The 19522-nt window shown below is 47.4% G+C and overlaps 2 protein-coding genes across 4 annotated transcripts in view; one reads left to right on the top strand and one right to left on the bottom strand.

The window, feature by feature from the left end:
- Positions 1-55: 55 nt before the first annotated feature.
- ARFGAP2 (ADP ribosylation factor GTPase activating protein 2) lies at positions 56-9962 on the bottom strand. 2 transcript variants are annotated; one of them, XM_048949809.1, is made up of 17 exons: positions 9773-9962; positions 9504-9622; positions 8598-8670; positions 7920-8051; positions 7750-7830; positions 7047-7149; positions 6316-6372; positions 5738-5782; positions 4613-4665; positions 4118-4254; positions 3464-3595; positions 2858-2986; positions 2649-2777; positions 2161-2287; positions 1965-2055; positions 1726-1844; positions 56-1286 (listed from the first exon to the last, which is right to left on the bottom strand). In XM_048949809.1, the coding sequence occupies exons 1-17, from the start codon at positions 9845-9847 to the stop codon at positions 1266-1268; spliced, it is 1623 nt and encodes a 540-aa protein (XP_048805766.1). In that variant the 5' UTR covers positions 9848-9962; the 3' UTR covers positions 56-1265. The 2 variants fall into 2 exon arrangements, with proteins under 2 accessions (XP_048805766.1, XP_048805767.1); XM_048949810.1 differs by lacking the exon at positions 5738-5782 and having other exon boundaries at positions 9773-9960.
- A 113-nt stretch (positions 9963-10075) lies between these two features.
- DDB2 (damage specific DNA binding protein 2) overlaps positions 10076-19522 on the top strand; it is a 49219-nt gene continuing 39772 nt past the window's right edge. Inside the window, exons 1-2 of one of the 2 annotated variants that reach the window (XM_048949801.1) lie at positions 10076-10248; positions 15290-15824. In XM_048949801.1, the coding sequence (XP_048805758.1) occupies positions 15701-15824 (124 nt within the window). In that variant the 5' untranslated portion in view covers positions 10076-10248; positions 15290-15700. Of the gene's footprint in view, positions 10249-12656; positions 15825-19522 lie in introns of those variants that run through there. The other variant, XM_048949802.1, reaches the window with a different exon arrangement.

Genomic DNA, 19522 nt, shown 5'->3' with positions numbered 1-19522 from the left:
CCCCTCTCAAGCCTCTGTCTGCCTCCAGCCACGTGGTGGGGAACTGAGGTGAAGGTAGAGGGACGCTCAGGCCTCTCCCACTCTCCAGGCAGCCATATGGCTTCACCATGCAGGTAGAGACAGGGCAGCTGCTGAGGCAGCAGGACTTGCTGGTACCGCAGCCCCTCTGGCTCCCACCACACAAATCTGGCCCAGGTCTATGAAAAGATGGCACAAGGTTGGGACTCAGCCCTGCAGGAGGTTTGTTGATGGGAACCCACAGAATAAAAAGACCCAGCCTCTTGTTTTGCTAATACAGTTATTTTTCAACTGTAGAGCACTTAATAGGGGATAAAGGGCTATTCCATCCTCAACTGCATAGTCAAAGATACCTGAAAATAGCTCTTGTTAAAAACACAGTCAGGAGCAAAGAGTCAACCTGAGCAGGACAAAAATAACAGTCCTCATGCAGCCCCCCTCACCCACAACACACTTCGGTTAAGTCAGAGGTCAGGATTTTTCTCTCTGTCCAAGTCTGGAAGTAAAGTATAGCTGAGCAACACACTAGCCAGCGGTCCAGCAAACATCCTTACCATACTTCAGTACCTGGGACTTTGTTGTTGTTGTTGATGTGATTAGAAGCTAAAAAAATAATCTTTGCTTTGATTTGTTCTCCTGCATCAATACATGCTGGTTTACAAGACAATAGGAAAAATTATCCCATGGTACAAAGCAGACCCTGAAAATACAGAGGAATCCGTGACACCATGGACTACCATGCACACTAGAACCTTGCAGCTGAAAATGTCTTACCAGTGATGTGAACTGCAACAGCAGCCTGCGTGGAAACAGGCAATAGAAGCACTGAGCAGAACAAGAAACCACAGTCATGTCCATGAGGATCAGGTAACACCACATTCAGAAATACAGCATCCCCGTTTCCTCTATAACATGGTGAGCTAAGGTATGGGCTAAGAAGGACAGCAGCACTGATGAGGGCAGCCACAGGAGTTCCCATCTTATCTTTCACAGCAGGGAGGTTATCCCAGTCTCCACTGGCTAGTAAGTAGCAGTGGGTTGAGGGCACATTGAATTTTAATGCAGTGTGGAATCCAGAGATATTTGGAAAGCATCTTGCGTACAGCCACATGCTGAACCCTTCTGCTTTCCTTCTCCCTTCCCCACCCACCCCAGATAAACTAAGACAATCCTGCAGAGTGTACTCCAGGCAAAAGTGGCATCAGTGCCTCTTGCTGGCTTCCCTGTGAGTTGCAGTCCTTGGGTCATCAATATGAGCCATAACGATCCTGGGGAGGAAACACACCAAGTCACCATGCTGCAACACTGCACCAACTCTTAAGAGGCAAACAACAAGGTCTTAGGGTGTTTGGGACTGGAACACAAACAAGAGATAAGAGATCAGTGAAAATTTACATCAAGACAGAAAACATGCCAAAATAAGAGGTAAAATGCACTCAAATTTTAAGTTCCACCCAGGATTTGTCTGACATAACAGACATAATATGACAACCTGTCCAGCAAAAGTGTAAGGCTGTCCAAGTAGTGTTCACTGGCCACCTGGAATTGCTCAGTTATTAAGTCCTCAGATACAAAAGGTGCATCTGTACATGGGACTTTCCATGCAATCTGAGAAGACAGTAGTAATCCCAGTGGAAGTCAAGATATGTTTAAAGCACCTGAGCATGACTAGAGCCTACATGAAGGGGTACTGTTGCATAACCTCACCTGGAGGGAGTTCATCACTCCATTGGCTAGGACGGCCATCTTGCCAGCAACTGACTTCACTCCTTGCTTAAACTGTGCGATATCAGCAGCAGGCAGAACGTTTCCAATTGATACACCACCTACGAGAAGCAGCACAAGTAAGGCTGGAGTTCCCCAGCACCAGAGAGCACCCTGACCCCTCCCCAGTCTAGATCCTCCAAAGCTGCCTTCACCCCCCTCCCTCCCCAGCATTAACGAACCTGAGTGTGCATTCTCAGCCTCCCCAAACAGGTCTGCAGAGCTGATAGCACTGCTGCCCGAGAGCTGCTGTAGTCGGGACCTGGCTTCATACTGCAGAAGAAAGGACAAAAAAAGTAAAGGAAGGGTACAACCCGTGCAAACAGGAGAAGATGAAGCCAGAGCTGTACCAACTTAAGCACTGCAGAGTGCATGTACCTCAGCATCTGCTTCCCGCCCAAAGAACATATCTGAAGAGATGGCTTTAGCTCCTGCAAACTTCTGCCGAGCTTCATTAGATTCCACAACTGATGTCCTGTTCTCCATATCTCGCCTACTGGTAGGCCTGAGGACACAACAACAGAAGATAGCTTAAACTCACCAAATCAGTAAGAGAAGACTTCTCTCTCAGATCCTATCTGATCAAAGAAAAGCAACAAAGCCCCAGGCACTAGCTACTATCGGGGATCTCCTCTCCCCTCTTCAGGGCAGTTAAATTTGATGACTAATAAAGACTGAGATGCAACAGGCATAGAAATGAACGAGTCTTTCAGTGAAGGCTCGTTTTCTCAGGGTCATTTATGCATGTTATCTTCTGCAGTACAAGGCTCAGATACTGTCAAAATACAGTAGCATCTCTCCTCCAGCTTACACCTATACCTTAGCCCTACACAAAGAAGGTACAGAAGCAGTAGTGGTTGCTTTACCTCTCTGAAATTGGCCGAATACTGGAAACTGTCACCTCTGATTCCTCGTCTTTGTCCATACCCCATGAGGAGTCTGTTTCCCATCGTGAGCCAAAGGCATCTTCAAATGAGAAGGGATTATATTTGTACCTAGATACCAAAAATGGGTAATTTAGGACCAATGTTGTGTCTGGGAATAAGCCAATGACTACACTGAATCTCAGTCTTACTTGGGGGGTCCAGATGTGAAGCCTCCACCATCTTCAAATAAGTCCAATTGGGAGCGGGAAGACTTTGCAGCCAGTGGCGTCTCCTGCTCAATTACTTGCATCTCAGACATCACTGAGTGTGAAACAGAACTAGCACAAGAAACAGGCAGTTAGGGCTGAAAAGTATGACTGCTTCCAGCTGCTACACCCTATATCCCTCAAAACTGAACATCGCCTTTACAGACAAAGCAAGTGCCACAAGCCTAAAGTGAGAGCTGTGGGAAACCTTCACCACACATCTGGCTTGACTCCCTTAGAAGTTCCAAGTCATCTTCTTAAAGGTGATCTTAAAGGTGATCACATCTGCCTACACAGGGACATCTGTCAAGCAGCAAGGCTCTAGAACTAGGCACCCACCAGCCATAATCACCTTTGGAAAAGCTCAAATGAGAACTAGAACTTTTGAACAGGTTCCATTCCTTCTGGGGCCCAAAGCATTTTTAGACACAGTCCAGCATACAAGCTCCTTCTGTACCACAGGAGCAGCAAGCTACTGCTCAGGAAACTATTCCAGAGCAGGGCGGTTCCAAAGCACCTCCATCTGTCCTATGCCATTCACAACTGTACCTTCTTGACACCAAGCCCATGCCTAGCCTCTCCGCTTGTTCACGCTTCTTCCCTTCAAGGTTTTGAAGCTTCTTCTCCTCCTTCTTTCGATCAAGCTGCAGTTCCTGATAAGCCAGTCGCATTGAGGTGACTCTAAAGGAAAGAAGTGTGGTGAGATCCAGCTCTTTACCCTCTCCCTCAGCCCAGCCTACACCGTAAAAGGGCAAAACTATCCTGATAACCCTTCAAAACACCAGCTGCCACAAAAGCTCAGACAAAAATCCTTTCACAGAAGCTTGTCATCTCCCTTACTCTGAGATGCAACTCTTTTCTAGCCAACCTTGATTTCCATGGTGTAGGCATTGCTTCCCCACCCCCAGACATAGGTACAAGAACACCTCATCCAGTTCGGCCTTTTGCTTCCTCAATCCTGTCCCAAGGTCAACAGAAAATAAAATCAAATACTTCCACATCTGCTCCTTAAACTCTTCCAGAGGCAAAAGTTTTCGCAGAGGTATAACTTTTGCCTTGTTATAAGGACCACTTTGGCTTATGGTTACTGCTCATCCTACTATGCAGGATGTTTTCATATCAGGTGGGCCTGGAGTGAATAGCATCAGCCACATTACCTCTGATTTACGTATGAAAGGTATTCAGAACAAACAGGGCACTTACATGGACTCCTCGGCTTGTTTCCTGGACTCCACTGCCTGCTGCTCCCTCAGCTGCTCTGCCACCTGAGCTTGCCGCTCAATCTCATTGAAGCTCTGGCTACTCACTTTCTGGGCTCCAAGACCTTTTTTGGCACCCAACTTAAAAACAAACAAACAACAAAAAACCCACATAAAAGTCAGTCTCCCTGTGTAGGCACAGTACTGCCTGCAGCAAAACATGGAAAAACACACAAGAGTTAACCCTCCAGCAGCAAGTGCTAAGAGATCAGCCACAGTACACTCTAGACCATAACAAGTAATGATCCAAAGCCTATTTTTTTCTATTAATATAAAAGCTATCTTTCAAAAGAGGCAGTGAGATAAAGCTCTGCCTTCCCTACATGTATCTCTCAGTAGGCAGCATGGTTAAGGGCAGAAAGGAAGGGCTCAGGGAAAGGACAGCGGTAATACGAGATGTGCTCTGCTGCCTCTCCAGAAAATAGGAGCTCCAACATACCCCTTTTTTGGCAGCTCCTGGCTTCTTCTTTCCAATGAGGGAGGATTTCAGTTCTGCAAGAGAAGCAAAGCGCAAATAAGCAGAAGTGAATTATTTTAAGAATCCAAAATAAACCAGGAATCCTCACAAACATCCACCATAGTCCAGCTGCTATAGAATCCAGGGCACACCATGCAGCTTCACGTAAGACTTCACTCAGCCAAGAAAAATGCACTGAAAAGCTTCACCTTTGCAGGCCGGTGACCTGGAGAAGCATATCCATCCCTGGAGAAACTTGTAAGGCCTTCAAAAAGAGCCTTCAAGTGTCATGTGGTTGGTGACCCTATCTGGTACAATCAGTGCTAGAGAGGCACTAGATTTACTTCATACATAAATCCAAGAGAACACAGCTTCAAAGCCATTTAAAGCTCAGTGTCTCACCAGTGCCTTAGGAACAAAGAAGCAAGAACCCTAAAGCTACATTTACATGTACCACCAACAAAATGAACCTAAAATGCACTGTGCTATAGAAGCAACAGGTTTCTCAACACCTTCTATCAGAAAGCTGTCAATATGAGGGGATAAGGCACACCATGCCTGTAAAAACAGCCAAGGTCCAGCCAAGCAGCAGATGTCTGTGGAAAAAGTGTAAGAACAAAGCAAGCATAAAGACTGATTTCCTATGATACTTTTCCAGCTTTTAACACTGCACAGTTCCATAATCTGATTGCCCTTGTTGGGCCTTTCTTCCAAAAGTGTCTCCCTACTTCCTATACCCACATGACTTTTGTCAATCCACACTTGAGATACTGGAAAGGCTGTTGAGAATGACCTTTTCTAAATTTATCATAATTTTTTTAAATAGTGAGATGAATGTCCCAAATCCCCTACCTGATACTACTTTCAGCTCACCATTTATAACTTCTTTAATTTTATTACTGTCAGGAAATGCTTTTTTTTTTTTTAGTAAGATCCCTTTCCAGAGAAACAATATTTAGCTTAGATCCCAATATGATACACATAAGCTTTGGCTCATTCTCTCCCTCTAAGCAAAAGAAGCTAAAGTTAGATTGGAAGGCAGAATCACAAAATGGGCAGGCAGAATTGTGACAAGCAGCCAGCGCAGGCCACCTGTTAGCCAGTTACCTCTGGCAGGAGCAGGCTCCTGTGGTGACAGGTACATGGACATGTCTGAGAAGAAACAAATATGGGGAATGAATAGACACTTAAGGACATAGTCTTTCCACCCAGGATGAAGCCCACTGTGGGCTATAAGCATACTCTTGATAAGAAAAGCTCTGCAAGATGCAGACAGGAGAGCAATGGTTGGGACAATCAGATATAAACTCCTGTTACTCAGCAAGCTAAAGATTTACTTGCTTCCAAGTTTCTGGAGGAAAAAGCAAAACAAAACACAAAACAGCCACGTGGCCTTGATCAGCCAAATTCCAGATACACAAATACCAAAAGCCCCAAAATGAAAACAAACTTCAGAGATGAGATATCCTTGAACTCAAACACCCAAAGGAGCAAGATACCCTCCAATAAGCTGTGGATTGTTGTGGAGATTTACAGAAATCCTCAGTATTGCTTCCAAAGGAAGATAAAAGCTCCTTTCAACATTCTGAAAATAGGTTCATTGTTTCCAGCTCCACTAAGCTTACTGCTGAGCAGCAGGTGTAACAGCAAGACTCATCTAAGAGACCCTAAAGAATCTTACTTACCTATAGGAGCTTTAGGAGATGTGCTCAACAAGTCAATAGATGGGCCTTCGCTTGGATCTACAGGCACAAGAACAGGAGAGTACATTCAGAGATCATAGAATCATATCATAGAATGGCCTGGGCTGGAAATGACCACAACGATCATCTAGTTTTAACCCCCCTGCTGTGCAGCGTCGCCAACCACTACATCAGGGTGTCCAGAGCCACATCCAGCCTGGCCTTGAATGCATCCAGGGATGGGGGGAGGATCCACAACCTTTGTGGGCAACCTGGTCCGTGTGTCACCACCCTCTGTGGGAGATACTCTTAACTCCTTTATTCTCACAATGTGATAGTTTCACTATCTCTCTTCTAACTTCTGTGCCCCCCACTAACCAAACCAAGCTAAGTTCCAGCTTGAAAGCTGCAATTTCCCAAGCACAACTACCTTAGATCTCCACACAGCAAGTTACCCACTCTGCAGTGGCCTCAACATGTTAAAAGAAAGAAAACATTCTGAAAGTGAATACACAAAGCTGTTTCAAATTACTGTCATGCTCCAGATTCTTGTTTTCTTTGTAACTTATCTCAGAAACAGTTTTCTGCTTTATGTTCACATGCCATTTTCAGACAGCGCACAGAGCTTCCATTTCTTCAAACCTGAAACAAGCCTTTCCAACAGAGAGTACAGGACTGTCCTCCCCTGGAAATTAAGTCAGGTTCTTGAGAACATTATTCAGCAGAGAACTCACGTGCTGCTTCACTGCTTTCTGATGACTTTGGTGCTTTTTCCATGTCCAAGGAAGACTGTGCAGGATTCTGGCTGGCATCTGCTACATCCCAGGTTCTGGAAGACTGTAAGGAGATAATCACTCTACTGATTTGCAGAGGATGAATACATCTAACAAACCTAAACTTACTTCTAGTTCAGATGCCTTTATTCAGCTTAAAGTCAAGAAAACATGTTCCAAACAACAGACTATGTCCTCACTGAAGATAACTCAACCCTACATTCCTTTACTGAGATAAAAATATATATATATATAAAAGCAAAATGGAATACCACAAGGAATAATAGAGTATTGTACAAGCAGTTGGCCAAATCCACTTCCACTGGAAAGCTGACTAAACCAGATGTTCAAAGTAATAGCCAACCTTTGCTTTAACTGTCCAAAGAGACTCTGCGTTATCCAGGGAGATTCCCTGAAGATAAAGATGTTCTCAAAGAGAAAAGGCATGGGTACTGAAAACCCATATAGAAATATTTATATCTGTGGACTATATTCCAGACTGATGACTGAATCTTAGTTGTTCTGTGTTACCGCTGAATGTGTATACAGTTTAGAATCCTTCTCAACTAAGCAGAACTGCTCCTACTGCCACTCCAGGCTCCTGGATGACCAGCCGGCCACCTGAGAGCTGTTAAAGCTGTCTGGTGTAAGCAATTCTTCCCACCTGTGTGTGCTCCATGAAGAAATCAGCATCACTCTTGTCAGGGGAATGCCCAGGGGCTCCACTGAGTCCATCTATGAGCAACTGAAGAGAAGAGAGTTAAAAAGAAGCTATCCTACAAGACTCAGCATGAAGTGCTACATGTCTAACTGTAGAGAGCTGCTTAGACTTACATCAGTGCCATACTTGGCCATGGCAGCACTTGCCAGCTGCCGGATCTTCTCCCTGTACATCTGGGCAGCTCGACTGTTATACTTAGCATTGGCATCTGTTGTAGTGCAGCCATGCTGGCGGAAGAAAGCAGTCTGAAATGAGAAGAACATTCAGTCTCCTTGCTGCTAGATGATACTCAAGTAGCAGTTAGACATGACACAAACACTACAGGAACAAGAAGCTTCCCAAAGACAGGAGATATAATACTGAGCACATGGCATGAAGCTTGCACTGATCAGCTCAGCTTTCCCCAAGAAGTCTCATCCAAACCCCAGAGGGATGTGAACAATCCCTTTCATTCCCAGAGGAACGCTTTTGTCACCATGCTGAACAAGAGCTTCCCAGCTGATCAGTGTTACTAACTCCTTTTGTTTAAGAGGACTATGCCTCTCATTTAAAGATGATGTCAGGAAATGACTGATCTGCATGCCAGAAAACAATACATGCATAGGTCACAGGCTGACTTCCAAGTGCACCTGACAAATGCCTGCCCTCATTATACATTTCAAGAAAACAAGAGAAAGAAAAGAGAGAGAAAGGTTGGTACCCAGAAAGCCACACAAAAGAAAGGGACAAGAAACTGAGGATGTGGATTAGCAATGGAGAAAATAAGCAAAATGCCTATGGAAGTTCCTCACCGCATTGGCATTGCTGCCCACTTGCATACATCTCAGCTGGAACCAGTTCCAGTTAGAGTCGAGCTCCGTGGACCTGCATGAAAACAAATTACTGCTATTAATGATAGGCAGGCATGCCAAACACAAAAGCACGCTCCAAGCCACAACAGTCAGAGATCCCACTTCTGTTCCACCAGAGTACAGGAGGCAAAGGGGGAAAGCACATCTCAGTGAATTATCAGGAATTAACCCGAACTTTTAAAGCAAGGAACAAAGTTAGCTTCAGCTTCATACCAAATAACATGGCACCCAAATTGAGAGGGCGTCTCACTGGTACGGCTTGCTGAGAGGTGGGGCCTGAATCAGGAAAGCTTCCGTTCCACATCTGATCTCACCACAGCACAAAGACTCATGCTCGGCCCACCCCTCCAATCAAGCCAGAGCACATGACAAAGCAGCCCCAAATGGTCAAGTGGAGCAAGGGCACGGCATGTCTCTTAGGGTTACTTGACTTATCTCTGTATGAGCAATGATCACTATTCTGTTACTCAGAAAGTTTTTACAGGTACAGAAAATAAGAGCAGTGGATGAAAATCCAAAACCACCTTCCCCTCTGGGCTAACTCAGAGAAGACTGAATAACATTCCTGCTAACAACACTCCTCTTTTTGCTTTGCTCAGCGTTACAAAACACTCAGACTGTTTCACTAACGACATTCACACACCACGGTCTCCTTTCAACTTCTTCCAAGTCCGGACGCTGTTATGCGACCCAGGGGACACAGCACGCCGCCGTCCTGCCCACTGACCCGCGGCTCCCCGTACGCAGACACACGGTGCGAAGCCACCACTTGGCGACGAAGCTTTTCCCCGACGGAATCCCCGAGCCCCGCAGCAAAACGCAACATGCCGGCCCGCTCCCACACACCTGATGAAGCTGACGTGCACGCCCAGGGAGCGGTGGACGCCGGAGCAGTCGATGCACAGGAAGACCCCGTAGGTAATGCTGGCCCAGCTCGGGTTCTTGGCGCCGCAGTCGAAGCACGACTGGAGGGGCAGAGGGACGGCCGGGTTGGGCAGAGCCCTCGCCTCGCCCCGCGGCCGCTCAGCCAGGCCCCAACCCCTCCGCCCTGACTCCAGCCCGCAGATTACCGGCCCCGCCGGGAACCGGAGCGCCCTCCCGGCCCCGCCCGCTACCTTGTTGGCCGGCACCGCCCGGAGCCGCTTGAAAAGAGTCTGAATCTCCGTCTTGCTCGGTTCCGCCGCCATCATCTCTCCTTCCCACACGCCACTGCGTCGACGGGTCCCGACAGGGCCCAACAGGCGGAGGAGCGAGCGGAACTACGGGAACCGCCCGAGCTCAAACCGGCACCGGGACGGGCCGTCCCCAGGCCGCCGGCAGGGGGCGTGCTCGCGGCTCATGTGGGGATGGGCGGTCCCGATGACCCGGCTCGGCGCCGCGGTAGCTGCGAAGCCCCGGCGCCTCGAGGCGGCTCGAGGCGGCTCGAGGCGCGGCGCGCGGCTCTCGGACCCCCGCAGAGCTCCCGGAGCGGCCGTTGCCTGAGGGAGTCGGGGGCTGTGCGGTGTCCCCGCGCTGAGGCCGCAGCTGGAGAGTGATTTAGTGAGCGGGAAGCGCGGCCTGCTCCTCAGAGCGGCGCGGGGCGGTGATCCAGGTAGGGAAGGGCTTGCTTCAGATCAGGCACTGTGTCAGGACCTTACCGTGCTCAGTCATAGACCGGCGCGTCGTTGCGCTGCGGTGCAAGAGAGTAGAAGATGTGGTTGTGCTTTGAACTGTGTCAGTGGCAGAGAGCCCCTTTCGCACCGTAACAAGGGAAAACAAGCGACTGCGGAGCAAGGACAGCAGGAGCTACCCGCTATCATGGCACTGCTGAGCTGGAGCAGAACGCGCCTCCTTTCCTTCCTTCCAGAAGGAGATCGTTTAGTCACACCAGTCTGTTGCTAGCAGTAAATGTGGAAGTATCTGGACAAGGCAGCTCCCAGTTGACATTTAAAGGTTTCTATGTCACTTATTTCTGATTTTTCCATTGATATGCAAGATAGATGGTAGAATTAATTGCCATGGGAGCCCAGGATGCATGATCTTAGCAAGGTCTGTAAAGTTTGAGGATGTAAAGATACAACCAGGTACAACTGAAACGTTCAGCAAAAACTCCTGCAGAGCAAGGCTTAGCAGGAGTGTTGAGTCTTGTGTTCTGGGGCTCGGCAGGGGCCAAGCTGCACAGTCAGCTGGGACCTGGTACAGAGATAGGCTGCTCTGCAGTAAGACAGGAGGCTTCTGCACGCTCATCTGACTCGAGCTGCCCCAGGACAAGGTACTGAGGCTGGCAGCAAAGCTAGATGCAGCCTGGCAGGGCACGTGTTGCTCTTACTCTGCTACCTTGATTGCTTCTGTGTGCCCATTTCTGGGGTTACACAAGCAGTACTGGGGAATCAATTCAGGTAAAAGTAACTGATAGCTTTTTGTCACAGTTATTTTTAAACCATCTGAGTTCCCTGATCCCATTCATGGTGCAGCTGTTCTCGCAGTCATACCAGGAGAGCCAGTGTTGAGTGTTGCAAGAGCTGGCTGCACCCTGAGAAGAAGAGAGCTGAGGGCAGCTCCCATAGGGCTGTGCCTTCATCAGCCATTACTCATCTCCACAATACCTGAGCATGGCAAGCAGAGCAGGCATTGCCAGGGTTGAGTTGCTTACTCCACCTTGTCCCCATCTACTGTGCTGCAGTGTGATGCTGCTCTCCTCCTGTGCAGGCTTTATTCTGGTGATGTCTGTGTTTGGCTGCCTGAGGGATGAGCTGTGCAGGAATTAGGAGGGACAGAGTCTATTTGCAGTGCTGTTACCACTGTTTGGGGCTTATGAAAGAAGAATGGCTTGTACACAGGAGGAGCCAAGGCAATCTTTGAGGTCTGTAGCTCAGTATCACACATTGTTTCTGCCTGTCTGTGCTAGAAGGCATGTGGGGAGAGTGCAGGCTCTGCTGTTCTGTGAAGGGGTACATGGTTTGTGCTCATTGTGCTGTGACCCAGGAAGGCTTGCCTACAGCAGAGTTATTTAAGCTGCTTTGTCTCAGCCAGGCCCCTTGCAAGCCTTCCAGCCCATGCTGGTTGCTCCAAGTCCTGGCAAGGCTGCCGATCCTGTCCATCAGTTTTACATAAAAGAAGCAGGAAGAGTATGCTCCTGCTCTGAGAAATAGTCAGCTTCTTTTTGTTGCCACTTCCAGTACAGGAAAGACCTCCTGCTGCTGACTCTTCCCTGTGAGCATGTGCTGTCACTGCACAGTTCTTGCTATTTCCTGCATCTGTTTCTCTTGCATCTCATGTGCTTTGCTGTTGAATTTCTGAACAGCTAGCTGGCATCCTGTTCTTCGGCTTTCAGCTTTTGTGTCCATCTACATCACGTGTAAAATTTGACTCTTTTCTTCTGATTGCTGTGACACCAGACCCTGAGCCATTTGTAGTCTCCTAATGAGAGATGGTGCTGTTACCAATGTCAGTGACAGTCTCCAGCATCATGCAATAGAGCAAAGGAAGGTAACCAGGCACATTCTTGGAGTGTGCCATACTACTGGGGACACTTTTTCAGCACAGAAGTCTTGTTGCTTGTGAGTGCGAGGTTACTGTGGAAGGAAAAGTGGCAGAGAGAAAACCCAAGGGCCCTGCATGAGAAGCAGGGGATGTGTCAGACGAGAGCTGGAGAAGATCAGGGGTGAAGTGCCACAGTGGGTGTAAAACCTGCCATGCACTTGCAGGTCTAAGCCAAGGAGAGTAGAAGGTGACCCTCTGGAGACCCATCTGGAAGCAGGGTGACAGTGGGGAGAAGGGACCTAGCTGTCTTCTACTGCCCTCCAGCTTGTGAACCAGAATAACTGTGAAGAAGAGGGAGGGCATGCCTCCTGCCGTCCTACTTGGACCCATTGGCCTCTCAAGCTTTTGCTGAATGAGGAAACTACCTGAAAAAGAAGTGGGAGAGACAGTGTCCCATGGGTCACAGTGTGAGTGGTGGGGTATCAGGAACCTAGTGACGTGTGGAGAGAGGAACAACACTTAAAACAGGGTTGCCAAATATAGATATATATTTGGTTTGTTTTTGAACAGCCAGTTTACAGATACTGGGACCAGTCTGCCAGTGTGCCACACAGAATGTAATTAGTAGCTGTCTCTGTAGGAAAAAGTACTGTACGAAGGCAGGCAGTCACATCACATGCTGACTCCATACAATGCTTGTAGCGAGATTTAAGATAAGGAGCTATTATGCTACATGTAGAGTGAATATTTTGTTAAGGTTTACAACTTAGGCAGTTTTACTGCAAATCAAACAAATGTTGTGGTTTGGAGAGAAGCCAGCAAGGGTAGAAGAAGCATACAAATTAAGGAGCACAATAGATGAGTAACTCCAGAGGTACTGAGAAGCAGAGTAATGGCTTGATCTGGTTTGGGGGTGTGCTGCAGCCAGAAGGGGTCCTGCTGCACATGCTGTCCCTTGCGCTATTCTGACAAGTGGGTAACCATGGTCTGAGTCACAACCCTAGCCCAGCCCTAACACCAGCTGTCCTTGCTTCGCTGAGCTGATTGCTCTTCCTCCTGGAACTTCCAGGAAGGTTTGGAAGGGTGGAGAGCACTGTCTCTATCAGTTGTGTCAGCTGATGCTGCTGGGCTGCCTGGCAAAATGGCTGAGGCTTGATGGAGTGTGTAACTACAGCATGAGTCTTGACTGCTGCTCTAACCTAGTTGTTAAGTAACTGTATATATGCATATACATGTTATGTTTTTATGCTTTGCTTTTGTAACCCTATTCCCAGTATTGTTGTTGAATATTTTCAAACACACCGTTTGAAAATAAATCTGTGAGTGGCATGACGTGCTGGGGATCTGGGAGGCTCTGGGGATGCCCCAAATTAAAGGAGAGCTGGCAGATGTCTTCAGGGGAGGGGGACTGGGAATGTTTCATACCTTGCTGTAGTGGTCATTTTGGAGATGTGCTATAACAGTTGTCCTTGCTTGGAGCAGGCTGCTTAGCAGGTGTCAGTCACAGCGTGTCCTGTGGCTTAAAGCCATGCTCACCACACCATGTGGGAGCAAGGTGGGCAGACTGGGCAGTCAGCAGGCTCTGAGCTGTCTTGCTATGAACAAAGTCAGAGAGGGAGTAAAGCCCCAAGGCTGGTTAGAGGTAGGGTAAGCCTTTGGCAGTGCTGGAGAAAGCCTGGAAGGCAGTAGAAAAGCACTGCTTTCTGCAGCAGCCACCTACGCCCCCCACACTCCTCTGTGTGGTGGATGAACTGCAGCTTTGCTGCTGCAGCAGCTTCCAGAGCTTGGAGTTGCTATAGCCCCCTGAGTGCAACCAGTTCAGCTGGGCTGGGACAGCAGGGTAAAGGCAGGAGAGTGGCTCAGGGGAGAGAGTGAGGAAGGCTGATTTAGGTGCCCCTGCCTTGGCTGTCTGTTTTGGCAGCCAAAGGGCTTGCTTCTTTACCCACTCACCCAAGGTTGCACTGTGCCATGTATGTTTGCATATTTATTAATCACTGGCTTAACTGTTCTCGGAGTGACCCACAGTTTTGTTCCATACAGGAGCCATCCGGGAAGCAATTCACACCCTTAGGTTCCCCCAAAATACAGCAGCAGTTGGTACCAGCAAGGCTGATTCACTGGCAGACATCATTCCTGTCCTAGCTAACAAGACATGTAAAAAAATGGAAGTAGTACCAACACAGTCTCCTTGCAGAGGTGCGGACCTTCTGCCTCATTGCAGTCATATTATTTCTGTCTACCTAAAGCATGGCAGATCTGTATCTTGGCTCTGCTGTTCCATGGCTACAGGCTTTTAGCAGATGTGAGAGAGCACTTCTGGAAAACTACCTGAGCCCAGAGGCCAGGGAGGGTATGGGATGCAAGAGGGGAATGTATTACAAAAAATATTTGCTGGCTTACTGGGAAAATGTGTTGGGTCTTCCATAGACCTGGAAAGGGGAGGAAGCTGCAAAAAGACCCTCAGCTAGATCCCATAGCAAGGCAGGGTGCAGTTGTAACATCTGTCTCCCAGAAGGCAGTCATTAAACCTCTCAGCCATTAGTCGTAAGACAGATGTAAGACACATGCTCAGCCTTTTGAGGTGGTTAATAAATAGAACAAGGTTTGCTGTATCCAGTGCTATTACTGAGTTGCAGGAAATGGGGAAACTAAAAATGAGTAGTGGAGAATCACAGAACAGTGGACTGGTGTGTGCCTTGTATCACGTAGCATTTCATCTTATAAATATGATCAGGTTCGGTGAGGAGCTTGGATCAGAAAGGATGGGAACCATAAAGAGCCTGCAGCAGGTTGCATCTGAGTGACGTTCCCTTGGTAGACATTCTCTTGAACATGAAGGAAAGAGGTACAGCTAGGATGATGGGGAATAGAATTTCCTTAGGGAAGCTAATTACAAGGCCTCGCACAGAGCAAAGACCAAAAAAATCTTTCAGGTGGATGAAGAGACGAACATACCCTCTGAACCCAAAAGGGATGGAAATCTATCACCTTCTCTGATGGGAAAACAAGGCAGCCTGCCAAGGAAAGGAGAGTGTTTTCCAAGTCTGTTTCCCCTCAGATTACATAGGAGCAGGTGGTCTGTACGGTTGGTAGCTGCTTCCTTATTGTTCTTTATAGGTCATGGTTTCATGAGCTTTTCCTCCTTCAGCTTCCTGTGTTCTCTGTTGCAGGTGTCTGTTGAGCTCTAATACCAGCCCTGAGCCTTCAGTGCCTTGGCAGGCAGTCTGCATGCTGGGGACAGAGTTCCAGTACTGTTTGATGCTCTTTGGAACAGTGCCACTGGAGAAGCAGATCCATTACAACCTGTGGTGTGCAAAGTCTGGCTTTGGAGCTGGGGTATACAGTGCAGACAACGTGTCAGTGATTGGAGTAGTCTTCCTGCATGTGGCAGCAGGACTCCACAGATGCTAGACAGTGCTTCTTAGCTACATCTTCCTTGCTACCTTCCACAGCAGTGGTGGGGCTGAGCTGCTGTGCGGTTTTATCCTCAAGCAGTACAACAGCAACACCCAGGTGTCAGCATCCCCACATGTCAGACGCCACTGCCCTAACAAAGGCACTGCTGCCATGGGTGACAGTTGATGTCATCTCAATGGAGCCCGTGTTCCTGCATCCAGCCACTCATGTTGGAGTTCGTGTACTTCTGTGATCCTCGCTACTTCTCACCTTTGGCCACATCATGCTTCAGGCTCTGGAACCTTTCAGGTGAGCAGCAAATTTATCTGCTAGGAACTGTGTCTATCTCCTTGGTGCTCTGTGGGAGGAGAGGGTTCCCCAAGTTGTGCTCAAGCAGAGGGAGGTCAGATCTAGGGAGCAGTGCTGCCCAGCTGTTCAGCAGGAGCACAGCAGAGACATAACATTTCAAGGCCAACTTGGCTTTGCCTGTTTTTGACGCATGCAACAATTGCTTGCATCCTTGAGCCGCTTGCCTGCTTTCAACATCTGCAGCAGCTGAAACTCAAGAGACCAAGCAGCCAAAGGAGTTGGTTTCACAGACCCTAAAGTTACAAGAAATCCAGTTCCTTGAACAAAAAAGGTACTGCCTTTGGGAACTGTAGTTTATGTTGGTCTTGGGTTGTCAGGACTAGCTTAACTGTCAGCCCACAATCCTGGAACAGGCCTCATGGTACTTAATAGAATTAGTGCTTTCTCTGGTTTTGAGATTCTTTACTGAAGAACTTTAATGTTAGAATTAGATAAGCCAAAAAATCAAGTGACTCATGTGCAGGGGGAAAAAGGAGAGGTGGAGAGGGGGCAGATGGTGGTACTAAAGTGAGGGAAGCACCTCTTTTTTCACACCAGAGCAACATACCAATTTTGGAGTTTCTCAACTGCTTCACTGCTTCCTTGAAGGTAGCCCAGACAGCACAAGCACTAACTTGTTGGAGGACAGAGCCAGCAGGGCTGTCCTATCAGATGTGACCTTTTCCAGCAAATATGTAATCTCAGTTCCCTGCAAATCACCTCACTCACCAGAGTTTTCTAAACTGAATCCCTTTAGTACAAGGACTAGATGTCTGCAGCACTTACAAGACAGGTAGGAGGCATGCCTGAAGGGGAAGAGAGTGACCCAAGGCAGGCAGCACTAAGGAAAATATAATGTGAGCAAGGAAAAATGAGAAAGCTGTTGTTTTACTCGGATGCTCTTTTGAAAACAAACAATAATCAGTGCACATAAGCACCCCTGTGAACTGTGATTTGGGTGGGGAGTAGGTAGCAGAGGTTCAGCTCAGTGGGTGGCCACAATGCGTAGAAAGGTTGCAGGGCCACCAAGTGAGACAAACATACAAAGGATAGTGGATGTGGCACTGCTTAGAAACACTGGCACCTGAGGGGAATCCCTGAGGAGAATTTGAGAGAAAGGGCCAGTATGCTCACAGCTGGGGATGGGGATTGTTTTGGTGTCAGCCTCCTGCTGAAAGCAGGAACAATAGACTCAGGAAGGAAAGAGTTTGTGAAGTCAAAGGGGAAGAATATGGGTCCTGGAAGAAGATTTCCAGCTGATATGCTAGAAGGGAAGTACAGAGAGGAAGGGATCATAGGATCTATAAATAACTGGACCCAGTGAAAGCACTGGGTCTTTAAGAGGAGAGATTACAGGCCTCTGCACTTAGCAGGGGAAAGGTGCTGACCACTAGAATGCTTCAGGAGAAAGGAAGTCCCAAGCTGCAGCTGTAATTACTTTAAGCTGGGAGACTGACAACAAACCATGAACCTCTGCAAGTGGGATTATCAGACAGGCAGGATGACCCAGACAATAAAATGGATGTGTTAAAAGCAACTAAGAAAGTGACTGGGCCTGAAACTTGTTACTTGTTCACTGCAGTCCTGTTGTTTAGTCAGGATGTCCCAACAAAGGAACTGTCAATCTTTTCCAGCTACCCCATTGCCTCCACCCCCTACTTTTCCTTCTTCATCTTGTCTAGAATCATCCTCTCACATTCATCCCATTTGCTCTTCTTTGGCGAGTTAACAGTTTCACTCCCTTACAGCCCCCGAGCTTTCCAGCTCCTTGTCTGAAACTGGATGGCAGTACAACACTTGATCACAGGTTAGTTTTTTCCTCCTTTCTTTTATTGTGGAGCAAGAGCCCTCTGAAGACACTTTGCCTTGTATCATCCACCCTTCCTGTTCTTGCACAATGGCTCCTGACATCACCTGGTGGGTACTTTCCAGCCATTTTTTCCATAGGTGAAGCTGGAGTTGTGGTGGCACTGGCATTGTCTCAGTTTCAGCCCCACGAGCAACACGGAGCACTCCTACCAGTCTCTGTGCAGTTAACCTAGGAGCAATTACTTCTTCAAGAAGCAGTGTTCAGGCCCATTTTAACTCCAGCACTGCTTTCCTCACAAACAGAGGGAAATTCTGCAGCAAGCAGATCTGGAAATGCAACTGAAGCAACCCAAAAGTGTGCAGTTTGCTTGCACTTCAGTCAGGTAGAATGTGCCTGAAATAGAGCTGAGCAACCAACAACTGAAGCCTTAGGCTAGACCTATAAACAGAGCAGGAGCAAAGGGAATTCAGAATGACTTTTAACAGCTCAGGGATTGCTGTGCAGAACTGACACCTACTTGTACCTTCCTTGGTGTGGCAAACCAGCTACAAGGACGTGAAATGGGGAAATGGGATGGAAAGTAAACTGACGCACAAATGGCCCCAGGCTCCACGCAGGGCTGGGGGACTGCCACCAAAGGTTAGAGGCTAACCACAGCTCAGCTGCCATCACACAGCACAGCTGGCCCGTGCACACTACAGGCCCTGAGGCAGATTCTGCCTACAGGACAGAAATTATTAGTGGGTTGGGCAAGCTCAGCTTCTGCTTTGGGGAAATGGGTGTGATCTGCCATAGAAAATCTTTAACAACTTCTTTCTAGAAAACTCCTTATCAACAAAAAATCCAAGCTTTGCATCATACTTGAAAAGTTCTTGGCGAGGAAGATGTCAGAACTAAATTAATTATCTGCCAAGCACAGCTGTGCAAGCTTTTCACAAGGAAGGGCTTTATTTAAAAAAAAATGGTGGCTAATGTTGTCACTGTGTCACTATTAGGCAAAGAGACACATCTGTATGCCTTCACAGATAGTATGGGGAAGAATAGGCTTTGCCAGCATTGTGGAATTCAGACACAATTAGTTCACATGTGCATCTCTCTGTTCATGCAAAACCACTCAAAAGCATGGATAACAAGTTTCAACTAGAGCCTTTACACTTAAAAACCCCCTGCATTTGCTCCTGTGGAAAACTAAGTTTCCAGGCAGACCTATTACTTTAATACAAGACTATTAAGGGTCTTTTTTGTTGTTGTTGGTTTGTTTTCTTCCCTTGGGGAAGTTCTTTACACAGGCTTTTACTAATCCATCTGGGTTTGGGTACCCAAACTAAGGACTAAGAGCTATACCAAAATTTATGAGCTACAGTAAAGCAGAGCAGGTTTTTATTCCTGTTTTCTCCTGTCCCTTAATTCAGCTCTTGGCAGCAGTTTGATGTGCAAACATTCTTTAGGAGACACATTCATATAATCTATGGTGTGTCACTATTTCTGGCAACCTTCAAGCAGGCCATTATGATCAAGTGGTTGGGTTTTCCTAGGACAAACAAATCTGTTCAGACTTTGTCCTGTGGAATTTCAGGTTGTTTATATTTAACCAGGGGTCCTGCCTGCTGGCCATTTCTGTCCTCACCTACCACCACCCCTAATTATAACCCAATCAGACTTAGAAGAATTGAAGTTATGCTTCCACCTTTTCCTCTGTAACTCCCCTCTGCATTTTTATTTTGACATTACTGAAAGGCAAGTATTAGTGTTTGGAAACATCCAGGCTAACAACATCAAGTTCTCCTTTTCTCATAGCACAATTCAGGTCATTTCATCCTTGTCTGTTTTTGTTTCTTATCTCACAGTC

This window comes from Lagopus muta, chromosome 6, assembly GCF_023343835.1.
Source record: "Lagopus muta isolate bLagMut1 chromosome 6, bLagMut1 primary, whole genome shotgun sequence".
NCBI classification, from domain to species: Eukaryota; Metazoa; Chordata; class Aves; order Galliformes; family Phasianidae; genus Lagopus; species Lagopus muta.
This window is presented reverse-complemented; position numbering and strand designations above follow the sequence as displayed.

What these genes read in the sequence shown, in the direction of transcription:
- ARFGAP2 (XM_048949809.1), bottom strand. Translation starts at nt 9,847, where the DNA reads ATGATGGCGGCGGAACCGAGCAAGACGGAGATTCAGACTCTTTTCAAG. An exon ending in TGGGCAGCAATGCCAATGCG is followed by an intron (nt 8,052 to 8,597) that starts GTGAGGAACTTC and finishes TTCTCATTTCAG; the next exon opens with ACTGCTTTCTTCCGCCAGCA. An exon ending in ATCTCCTAAAGCTCCTATAG is followed by an intron (nt 5,783 to 6,315) that starts GTAAGTAAGATT and finishes GTTTCTTCTCAG; the next exon opens with ACATGTCCATGTACCTGTCA.